The 12489-nt window shown below is 42.2% G+C and overlaps 1 protein-coding gene across 1 annotated transcript in view; it reads right to left on the reverse strand.

Annotated features, from left to right (window-relative positions):
* Positions 1-1185: 1185 nt before the first annotated feature.
* The window catches only part of LOC119732553, a 29268-nt gene continuing 17964 nt past the window's right edge, over positions 1186-12489 (reverse strand). Inside the window, exons 2-3 of the mRNA XM_038206117.1 lie at positions 5808-6024; positions 1186-3672 (exon numbers count right to left, since the gene is read on the reverse strand). Of these exons, the coding sequence (XP_038062045.1) occupies positions 2120-3672; positions 5808-6024 (1770 nt within the window). The 3' untranslated portion in view covers positions 1186-2119. The remainder of the gene's footprint in view (positions 3673-5807; positions 6025-12489) is intronic.

Genomic DNA, 12489 nt, shown 5'->3' on the forward strand with positions numbered 1-12489 from the left:
TTCCTTTTTTTTAAACACCCTGTAGAACACTGACGATTTTGCGTAAAGAGAAGGGTCAGTTTTTTGATAACCGTGTGCTCAAATGCACAAAGCTAAATAGTATAATTCAAAAATAAACAATGGGCGAAATATTGAATACCAGCTAAACTTTCACTTACATTGTACGTATTGGTAATGACTGGTTCTCGGCCGAGTTTTGCTTGACACGTTACTATGCTTAGTAAGAATGGGATACTTTTGAGACGATTGGTGGCAGTAAACGCGCCGGTCCTTTTCAATTGTTTGCGTCATGTTAAAAGATAATGTGCGCATGCTCAAAATGGCGCAAACAATAGAAACGGACAGTTGTGTTTGCTGCCATCAACGTCTCAAAAATCTCCCATCTACGCCGAGTACATAAAATAAGCCCGTATTTTAGGGCAAGGCATGTGGAAAGATATAACTTATTATATACACCTCTTCATCAAACCTCACGTAAGAGATCTGGGCGGCGTTTTGGCGGCCCTTGAGCGGGAACATGTTTCTGACGTCACATCCATGACGTGAAACATGTTGCCAGTGCACCGCGAAAACGCCCGACCAAAAAATATGTTCGTGACGTCACTTTGTAACGAATGTTTTGGTTAATTTTACACGATTTACTAAAGTCGGGCGGTTGCTTTTCCAGTGTTTTCCCTAGACAGAGTAATAATTGTCATGTCTCAACTTTACCCAACCGACTACAGACCCACTGTTTAAATCACGTTTGTGGCAACAAAGTAACGTCATCTGCTAAAACTTGCTTCCGTCTTGAAACGTAAGTGAATCAATCGTAACTCTTGGTTCATCTTTTGGTCGGAACAATTAAGACGTCATTAAACAGTGTAACCGAAGCGCCAAAACGGTCCTGAACCAAAAACATGTTTACGGTCCGCGCCAAAACGCGGCCCTGGTATCGTTGGTTCCTGTCATTTCTGACATGTTGCCCATCGGAAATTTATAATAGTATAAATTATATGTAATTCATTCTCATAAATGTAATCAAGCTTACTTGGGGATTTTTTGGTCATTTCATTTCAAAGTCAGCTTATCCATTGTCCTTTGTGGAAAATGAGAAAAAAAATGGAGGCAGTATTTGTACAATGTCTGATGCCCCAACATTTTTATGAAACTTCCAACATCAAGCCACTGAAATAAAAGCCGATGTGAATATTAACTGCTTCGCAGTCATTTATTTCAAGCATCAGTAAAAGTATCAAAATTGAATTGAAAGGCAACTAATCTATGAACTGAACTTGCAAAATTCCTGAACAAAGATCATTTACCAAAATACCAAAACGAACTAATAAAACACTCTTTTTAATGACATTTTCGTAGCCGCAGCCTGTTTGTGCGGGGCAATAATCTTAAAATTAAATTTCAAATTACCGATGCAACAATGTGTGAAAAGATGATCACTAAATTCTTGATATGTAGTGAGGAGGAATCAAATGAAAGTTTTAACTGGTTCACGGTCACATTGGTTTGTTCACAAATTGCCTGGTTTGTTTGTCATCCTTACCCAAGATGCATTGCGAATACCGAAAAGGTTACATGACTCCACAAGCCAGGGAGGGAATTTCAAATTGAGACCAAAATAAACTTTTCACAACAGACAATACGTTGGCATAAAAGGATACCACATAAACGCTCTGGCAAGGAAACTTTCACATTTTCTTAGGGGGTAGTTCTGTGACACAGTCTGCATCACAAAATCACTAGAACTTATTTCGATTTATATACATCTAATAATTGATCATGTATGACAATTGTTTTCCATACATATTCAGATTGGAGAGACGCTATTATACCCAAACAAAATCAACATCTACATCTGCGTCAACAATAACATCAAAACACAGCTAAACATAAAATAACATATGCGTGAACTGTATATATAAAACTGTTATCAAAATGGAATGTTTCTTCTTTTTTATAAACGTACTTATTTATAATTATAAACACTTTAAGTAAATTAAGGATAAAGAAAATTTACCCAACAACAAATTTGAGAATATTAAAGTTATTTTTACAGTAGTGATTTGAACCAAAATTCTGTATTCATAACTGACGTCATAACACAAAGTTCAAAGTCCAAAGTTCAAAGGTCAATGTGGTCCGTTACTATCATGTGTGACCTATCTGGAACTAAAAGTGACTCCATCGACCCAGTTTTCGGGGTCTCCTGTTTTCCCGTCGTTTTGTCGGCCTTTTGTTTTCGCATCATCATTTCACTATAGCGAACGATGTCGTCATCGTAGCGGGCGCTCTCCCTGAGCGCACGGCTGGCCCTCATGCGGCGACTTTTGAACCCTTTGGCAGGTGGCTCATCGCTGAGTTGGTTTTCGTCCAAGTCACCGTTGGTCGCCATGATCTCGTTGTCAATGTCGCCCTCTGGCGGCTCACGATATTTTGAGCTATCGTCTGCGTCGGGTAAGTTGAGCCGTGGAGTTGGCACAATGTCTTTCGACATTTCCACATCCTGTCCGTCGATACCAAACGAGTACGATTCCGTCTCCTCGAAACTCGACGTGCAGGGGACAAATCGATTCTTCTGCATGCTGAACTTGAGGGAGGGTTTCTGATTGGCCGATTTGATGCGGCACTGCTTGGTGCTGCTCTGCAGTGTACACGTGTCGTGAGCCAGGGGAGGTGAATCTGGTCTGAGTTCCACCACCTCCACGTGTATCCGAACCAAACCTGGACTTTGGTCCCCGGCCGAGCATGGCTCAACTCTTAGCACACTATTCCTTCCCGGCAATGTCTCCTTGATACTGTAGCCTTTGGAGAGGGTCTCCAACATTTCTGTATTCACAGTTGCATTCTTTGCTGTCAGGTCATCAATTTCTATTGCGTCGTCATTTTGAACTATGACGTCACGTTGCCCTGCTTTCGCGTCATCATGTTCTGTTCTCGCGTTAGCTGTGTTAATGTGTTGCGCATTGCGGTCTGATGTAACGCGATCCTTTGCCACGGATTGAAGTCTCGTGTAGATGTGTCCACAGACACCGTCGGGTGTACCCGTTTGAGGCCGACCCTGCGGTAGGCTGGAGCCCTCTTGACCGCTGGTTTGTATAAAACTTGTCTCATTGCAGTGAGAGTCATCTGCACGTGTCAAATGTTCCGTTGCATCCGACACAGAGGTCGACGATTCAGACTCGACTGTTTGCAACCGAATGACGGCCGGGCTGTTGCTGCCGCTGGGGGCGCTGTCCAGGTGGATGGAATCGACATCAACGCCGCTGTCCGATGTCTGGTTCTCAAGCGGCCGCCTTGGGGCGCACGAGCCCTGCTTTTTGTCCTCGCGCCTGCGCGGTCTGTGGGATAAAGGCGGGGTGTCGGCATGGGCGACCCGATGCACGCTCACAGAAGGCGTGGGGTTGTTTGCTGGAGCCTCGACGGGCGCCCTCTCGTGGACGATCTCCACCGTGATGTGTCCATCAAGTTCCGCTGTCTGATCCGAGCTCGTCATCTCGTTTCCCTCGAAGGCAGGATTATCCCGACCTGCGTCACCCTCGGCGTTGGGGGTGTCCTTCAGGCTATCCGTGGTGGACCGTTTGAGGTAGGGTCGCTTGCTGTACAGCCGTCGATTCAGGCCGGGGCTTTCCCATTCCTCCAATGCCATCTGGTGTGAGATGCGGTGCATTTCACTCACTGGAAAACAAAACGGTGAGGAAGAAAAAAGAATTTACTTATTTTTAGTTCGTGTGCCACCTTTATGTAACTCAGTATCAAATACGAAAATTAAGCAGATTAAGCCTGCAATAATCCATCGTGAGTCTTTTTACACACTTTTTTTCCTGAGGGGGGAGAGATCTCAAGCCAAAAACAAATAAGAAATTCTTCGAACCTTTCAGAATCAATTACCGGTAGACGTACAGATCTGTCCAAAATGTTGTTTCTTTTTTTTTCCTTGACAAAAACGTCCAAGAGATTAGGTGATGTGAAGGATATGTATGCCAAACGCGCGTGTCTCCAATCAAGCTCAGTTTCTCGCCTGTGGCAGATATTACTGGTAAATTTTTGTGGAGAAAAACATCTAAACCTCCAGTTAACAGAACGGCCGCCACACATCTGGTCAGTGACCACTGCTGGTTAGAAAGCTACGACTACTCGAGTCCTGATTTCCTGTACCCAGATGATTTGAAAAAATTCTGGATCTGAAATTAGCAGCACTAATGTGCCCCTTTGGACAACTTTTTTGAACATTTAATATTGACAAAGTTAGCCCAAAGCACTTTTTTTTATTAAAAGGGAGCATGACATGAATTTTACATGGGAACTTATTTTGTGCAACTTTCCATCCTCTTAAAATGTACGAAAACTATATGACATCTCGGTTCGTTGTTTTTTTAAGTCCACCTTTTTAAACAATTACTGTGCCATCCTTTCCCTTACAATTGAGGGCGCTCTTGCTTTGATGTCATTTTAGGAACACACTCTATAGTTTCGGTTTTTTGTGTTCAACTTGTGAACCCAAATATTTTGTCATTCAAAATATTTGCGATAAAGGTTTGATCACTGACATACTATCATATTTTGAAACAACGAATCATAACATTCAGAAAATTTACTACAGCAATATATCCAAAATTCTGGTAACTTGTGGAGCAGAAATAGCTGCAATAACGAGGTTTCTGCCTGGAATGATATCACACTTTTGCTCATGGAAATCTGCATCAGCATAAAAACCAAAAAAAGGCACCAAAATACCCTTGGAAATGGCAAAATGAACATTGAAAATAAAATTGAATAGGACTCACTTGTGCATTTTTAAGGATTACACTTAAAAATTATATTACATGGCCCTTTACAAGATGAGTTCATTGGTAGTGATTCGGTGGGCAATTGATTCGAGTATAAACGCAAATTTAGTTTACATTTTTCAAGCTTGTGGTTTTTAACACGCATGCGCATTGAATGAGCGTGTAGTGGTATTCATCATCACAGTATCATAGGCTGCCCACAATTCTTTGCGTTTCCTTAAAGAAATCATGACAGAGCGTCATTGGCCTTTTGCTCGTCCTCTTCGCCCTATACAATGGCGCCGGTGACTTATGAGTGCATCCAGTATAAAAATCCCATAGACACTAGTGATAAATCCCCATACTTCAAAATCTTTTTAAAATACTCAAAAGTCTCACAGGCGTTCAGGCTGCACAGAACAACATGATCAACATGTCATCTAAATTTTTCTTTTCAATTATTGGTGGGTTGACGATTTACTTTTCGAGAAAATTCTCACCCAAAGAAGTCCACCCCTAAAACGAATGACGTTTCCCAAACTTGAAAAGTAGCCATTTTGAAAAAGGATCTCTCCACTACAAAGCTAAATAGCGCCACTTTCGGACCCAATTGCATCCGAAATGCTCAGAATTGGAAGCCCCAAGTCCGGATCAGAGGTACATTGCCATGTCTTCAATTTCCCAGTTCCATGGCTCTCAGAACTCTCTTATATAGAATGATTTGAGTGTATACCTTTTATTCATGAGCTCGGCGGTCAGATTTTTGGCCTATTTACTGGGTTGTACACTTTAATTATCATGGGAGCGCTCAGATACATTTTGTACATCCAGTGACCAGGGTTTAGCACCTCTGAATTGTGTGCGCATGACCCATGCGCACAAAATTCCCGCAAATCACAAAGTAACCCACCAGTGTCTGCTTTTCCTTCAGAAGTTCCTGTGAAAGGGGTTAGCTGTCTCCAGCAGCTGGCAGCTCCTTGGATATAGGGCGGAGGGAACCAGCGAAAAAAAATCTACGAATTGAGCGAGCTTTTAAGGTCTTACCTGAGATACCCAATGGAGGGCGTTCGTGCCACTCTAGCCCGCACGGATGGAATGGCAGACTGAGCGCCCACTTGTAGGCCTGCCGGTAGTTACCGCAGAGTGTGGCGTAGACCATCGGGTAAAGGATGGAGTGCGCCATCATGAGGCGGACCGTGATAAGGCTTAGTGTCGAGCTGTAGTTGTCGACTCTGGTAATTAGCTCAATCGTCATGGTGATCTGAAAATAGAAAAAAAAGTATCGGTATAATTCAACATAGCAAACCATCATCTTTAGATTCCTTGTTGCTTTAAGGAATTTGACTTAATGGTGAAAATGCTTGTCATTCAGAGAAATTGACTTTCAGAGCGTATTTTGCGACGATTGTGAAAAAATTAAAAAGGGACATGTTTTTTGTTGAAGAAACTGTGACAGTTTTAAATCGGCTCGTGAGGTTATATAAATGAATTTCTTAACGACAAAACGAACTTTCGAGTTAGAGCAAGTGTTATTATGATTTTTTCTTTTATTTATTATGTGATAAATCAAAATTTGTTGATTTTACATTGCCCCTTATTCAAACGTAAAAACCGACTTTCGCATCTTGCAAAACGAATAAAAAAATTAAAATTTCAAGGAGAATTGCAGGAATGATCTGATTAAATTGCCCTAAAAGGAAGGCTGCGTTTTCATCAGAACTCGCGTGTATTCTATCCCTCAGGCAAACTTCACATCCGGACTGACACAATGCTGTTTGTGCTTAATGCATAATGACCAAGCAGCAAGCGTGATTACGGATCGCTCAAGGATTCCTCTTAGGGGGACGGGCAATTTCGGGAAACTTAATCTTAGACTTTGGGCAAGGACACGAAATAAATTGATTAGTGCGTAAATTATATTAGGTTTTTGCTGTTCGTAGAAGTTAGCCAGAAATAACACAAACTTTTCACTGGAGTTCAGATGTACATAGACTGGTTCCCGGTCCCTCCATTGTCCTTCAGACTTGGAATGTAGGGACAGGTAGTTATAGCAATGCTTCCCGAATAAATTAGGAGGTTTTCCTCCTAATTTATGCAAATTTTATGCAGGACTAGCCTAGCCCTGAATACAAAATCGCAACGGTAATTTCAGCGCAGAACCAACCTATTGCAAAATGCCAACAAGTAAGTAAAAGCAAAGGCTGTCACGAGCCAATGTGGCCCATCAGGCCGGCGTTTATCTCCGGTTTCAGTTGCATGAAACGACGGAAATGGATGGGATGTCAGCCCATCGCAGGTTACTCCCCAGCTGATGCCTGTACCCATTTATACTCCTTGGTGGAGAGAGGCAAGTTGGGTGAGGTGGCTTGCCCAATTCACAATACATACAACCAGCAGCTGGATTTGAACCCCTGACTCTCTGATCATGAGTCACGAACCCTAACCACTAGGCCACACAAAGTTTACCACTAATGTGCAGTTTGAGTGGTGATGAGCTTCTATTTTCACTGAATTCGAAAGTGTCTACGGCAACTATCAATGAAGAGAAGAGCACTACTTTTCATTTGAAATCCGTGCAGTTGAAATGCTTGAGAGTTGCCTATAATAATTCTGCGCACGCGCAAATGTGATCCTATCAACGGCTTTAAATGGGAACTAGCTACCAGCCCCATATTTTAGTGGGTGGCGGCACCAGTCTAAGATCTACCTTTGATTAAACAGTCGGTTAGTCTGGTTCCGTGACCTGAGGGGGAGAACCCAATCTTACTCTAGGTGCGCTGTTCAAACAAGCATGTCATATATGGCTCTGATGCTCCGTGTATAACGCCCATTTTCCGCAGATACTATTCCGCAGACACTTAAAAAGGTGATAATTGTTGGTAAATTTTAGGGAAAATGAAGTGTAGATTACGTAAATTATGTTAACATTTCTATGCACTGGAGTCACTTATTTGGGGAAGTGATATCACCATTAGCATCTCCCGTTAAAAATATAAATGGGAAGACCTGTCTTGCCCCCCCCCCCCCCTAGAATATCGATATAGAATTATTTCATAGTTCTATATCGATACCCATGACAATCTTGCCTGTTGCTTGAACTGTGAAACAAAAGAAGCTCTATTGGTTAGGAAATGTGGTTTCATTGGTGAATCTAGGAGCAGGGGTTTGGGTTGCAAACACCCCCCCCCCCCCCACCCCCGTCCGTTGACTAAATTGGGGCCCAACGAAGAAACGAAATGCTAAAGTTCCTAAATGTATTCTCATGTGGCCTAAGAATACAGGATGCCGAATGAAAGCATCGTAGAGATCACAATTGTCCGACCGGCATGCCCTCGGACTCTCCTAGCAGGGCGTGCCATCGCCTCCCCCCTTCATATCAACCCCGCCCTTCGTTTCCTGATAGTTAGATCCACCTGGATTTGATGGGAAAAGGCGGACAAGTTGTACGTGTGCAAAGATATGTAGGCAGACACAGTGCACCGGACAGCACTTACGACTGGACTAAGCATCGACTGTGCACTTAGAACAGCGTTGCACACAGTTAAGGCGGACAGAGGTACAGACCGAGTTTGTGCCTCGAACGCCATAAACATGTGTGTTTGTGGCTGTACGACCCAGACAGAAAGATATCACGTGACTTGAATTTATATTTAAGTCATGTGATAGAGCTTCATTTTTTTTTCGGTGAGAGCATCAGTACGACAAACTGACATCCCCCGCGACAAAAAAAATTGCACAGCATTAGCATAAAAACTACTATCCCCACCAGTGACTTCTTCACGCACCATTTAACCGGTCAAGCATTGGTGCGTCCGTTGTCATGGAAACACACGCTGACACATGGCCGCGCTGTCTTGATGACTTTTTGTTAATTAAACAAGATGTGTACGGAATGGGATGTGGCGCCTGACGGTGTTGGTCGGAACGATACACAATGCCGATCAAAAAAAATAGGTTTCACAACGGTCGTTAAAAAATATCTACAACTGTTGAGCCAAAAACGCTAATGGAAATATGCTTCTAGTGCATTTTTTTGTCCGTATTTAATTACACTTATCGTTTTCAATTTCACTTTCTCTTCAAAGATGCGGGTACACGAATAATTATATTTTGAGTTCAATTTTGAAATGTGGGTCACTCAACAGTACGGTCAAAATCCAGTAATTACTGCGAATTTTCTGAATAAAGGAGTATTTTCGGAAGGGATGAAAATCTGGTGCAACAGTTCACACTTCACCTCTGCTTTTCCCCGATATTTTTCATAGTCGGCGGATAGCAAGATGTTTTCCCAGTAATCCATCCTATAAATATATCTCGCCACGCTACTTTTTTCCATGAATCAGTAGGATGTTTCATTTTCCCATTGGCGCAATTTTTTTCTTGAGAAATTGCCTTCAACAGCATTGGTTTTCAAGTAAAACAACCCCTATTAGGTGAGTCAAAAAAAGAAACCCAAAATGGCAGGACCAATTTTTGAATGAAGTTTTGCCTGAATCACTTTCAAAATCTAGCATACGAAAGCCCAGTCATGCAGCTTTCTTCTAGTACAAGAATCATTCGAATCACAAATGTACTGTTCAAGTTACGGAATTTTGAACACAAACACCATTTTAAAGTTCTGTTCACGGATCTCAAAAAAAAATTAAGTGTTCTTTCAGCAAACCGAAAACAATTCTCGTAAGGATGCATGTGAATTGTTTTCGTTTTGCTGAAAGAACACTTACCTTTTTTGTGATCCGTGAACAGAACTTTAAAACGGTGTTTGCGTTCAAAATTCCGTGACTTGCCAAGTACATGAGTGATTTGAATGATTCTTCTCCTAAAACTTGCTCCTTGATTTGGCTTTTATAATCCTGGATTTTGAAAGTGCTTCAGGCAAAACTTCATTCCAAACTTGGTCCTGCCATTTGGGTTTCGTTGGGTTTCTTTTCTCACCATGCATTGGCATTTCTCGAGCGCGGCAGCTGAATTGCGAAATCCACATCATTTCTAGTTTTGAATTAAAAAGGTTGTCCAACCAAGCGTGCAATCAGATGGTGCAGCACACGCGATCCAGCATTCAGCATAATGGTCCAGCATTCGACAGCATTCAGTATATGCGTGAAAAAAAAACACTCGTTTTTAGCCAAGACAACATATCCGAGTCAACATAACCAGGCATGGTCGTCTGGGAGATGGCTGGTTAACGTTAACGTGCGTTGTATTATTACTTTATGAATTAAGGATTTTTTTTAATCTGAAAAGGCGCCAAAGTCATTAGAGTATCTTGTTTTTAGATCGAACGTCCCCGCACGCTTCCTTTTTGGAGGCCGCCTCCTTTTTTTCCTTTTTTTTTTTCTTCTTTTTTTTACCGAAACAATTTCAACAGTGACATAATTTTGGCCTCTTTATCTGTTGGATCTAGCCCATATAAAGCTGTTATGTCATTTCCTGAGTCCAATGGCGGCCATTTAGAAAAAACTGACAGCCATCTTGAAAAATAGCCCGGTCAGGCGGTCATTATGGGTGCACTGAACCAATTCAAGCCCTATTGAAAACAGTGTCAAATTAACAAAGTTCAGGGCCAAATAACATGCAAGCCAACATCACTGGCGTTTCTCAAATAAAAATTAAATTATTGTCTTGTCCTTCATCTTTTTATTTCTTTTCAATTTTCACCTCCCGAAAAGTGATAGTTCCTAAAGCCTTCATGTAGCCATTTTACAAGTGGCATCCTTCCACTTTCTCAGGCAAATAGGACCCATTTTTCAACCGTAATTTATCAAGTCTGCCCTCAGACAGAAGCCCCCCAAACCAGGGAGTTGATCCTTGGCCATGTTTACACAATTCCACGTTTTTAAAGCCAAACGGTCACCGTTTTCAAAAGAAATTGTGGGGTGGGACTTACTATGCTAATGAGCTCGCGTAAAAATTCTCACTTGAATTAGTTCCCTGCACCCTTATGGAGGAGGGGAAAAGGGCCTCCTGCTGCCTTTTTTTTTTCAAAAAGGCAGGACGCTAAACATGTTTTTTTCGCCTTAAGTGTATATCAAAAAGTAGGCCTACTCGAAGCGTTTTGCTCATAATATTATTGTCCCTGTCTTATAAGTTATTATTTTTGTCCATAATGCAGTCAGCATGATTACAGTAACAGATTTATTCCCAACGACAATCCGTGTTTTTTAAGCGAAATGGTGTCGAGTTTCACCACCGAGACTTTGGGAGGAAGCTCCTGGGCAATCTCGCACCTAATACTACGGCAACAACACAACTAATATCCTACTCCTGTTGTGAATCCCGAGCTATAACCATACAGCTAGAAATTTCCTCTGGGAAAAAGTCTGAAACTAAAACCTTCCAACGCGCGCACACTGCCCTCGATCTGCCTTTTAAAAGAAGGTCATTTGAAATCATCGACTCCCAAGAAAGCTTTCAAGATGTCGCTCTTTTGGGAAACGTGATGCATTTTGGCTGGAACATCAGTCCTTTTGGGGGGTCTACTCCGGAGCAACTGAGTGCTTGTCTGCCCGTTTGCCTATTACTTTAACCGGTGAAGCGTGCACGCGCAGAACGTGTCCCAATATGAGATGACTTCTTTTTTGGGCTTAACCAGTTTCGAGCGCTGTGCGCTGAGCTTGCCGCAAGCCAGTGCACGGCCACGATTTAAAAGGCATGTTAAAACCCGGGAAGGTTTGGGGAATTGGGATGAAATAGTATAGATAATTTTGTCTGGATGTCCAGATGCTTTATTATCTACGCCACAGCCGTATTTTTATTTATTTATTTTTTTTGCCAAACAGTTGATAAATTAAGTAACCCCCTTAGTGACAATACATGCACTTGAGAGCTGAAAGGTGAAAAGACTTGAAGCTTGTGAAAGACATTGTGAAAGACTTAAAGCTTTGACACAAGAGTGCTCGTACTGAGGGTAAAAGGCCCTCGACCGGCCTTTCCGGATATATTTCACTCACAAGGTTGGATTTAAAAGCATGGAATGACAGGTACAAATATCGAGCATTAAGTATTTCAGTATATTTTACAAGATGGAATATGCGTCGGAGAGATGTAAATCGTATAATGGATTCTGCCCTTCGCCGACGGTTTTTAAGCTCTGGCAGAAGCTTCTGCATGTCACTCTGTGGTCGGTCGGTCTGTCGGTCTGTCTGTCCCTGGGGAAATTGACCAGACGTATGGTGTTCCATATGTGCCATCGGCGTCGCATTTTTCAGCGGATCATTTTGATCAATTTTATGCAAGACTGTCATGCAAGACGTCTTGCAAAACGGCTAGAGCTTATTGTGCACTCGCACTTTTTCTATCCTTCTGAGGGAGTACCGATTGCTTTTTCTATCCTTCTGAGGGAGTACCGATTGCCACTACCTGTTTTCTACCAGCTTAGGGGTTCCTAGTAACTATTTTCTTTCTTCCTAAGGGGTTTTATGATGCCTATTTTTATTCTCCTAGGGAGTTCTTCTCAACAGAAGATTTCAGGGGTTTCTCTAACCACTTCCTGTTTTTAAGCTCCGTCAGGAGGTTCTACGTACTACATGTCACTTTGGTGGTCGGTCGATCGGTCCCGAAAATTGACCAAACGTATGGTGTTCCATAATTATGCGCCATCGGCGTCGCATTCTTAAGCTCTGGCAGGGATCATTTTGATTGATTTCATGCAAGATTTTCATGCAAGACTTCTAGCAACACGGCCAGAGTTTACTGTGCACTTGCACTCGTTTTTTTTTTTTAATAT

This window comes from Patiria miniata, unplaced genomic scaffold (assembly GCF_015706575.1).
Source record: "Patiria miniata isolate m_02_andy unplaced genomic scaffold, ASM1570657v1 HiC_scaffold_24, whole genome shotgun sequence".
Classification (NCBI taxonomy): Eukaryota; Metazoa; Echinodermata; class Asteroidea; order Valvatida; family Asterinidae; genus Patiria; species Patiria miniata.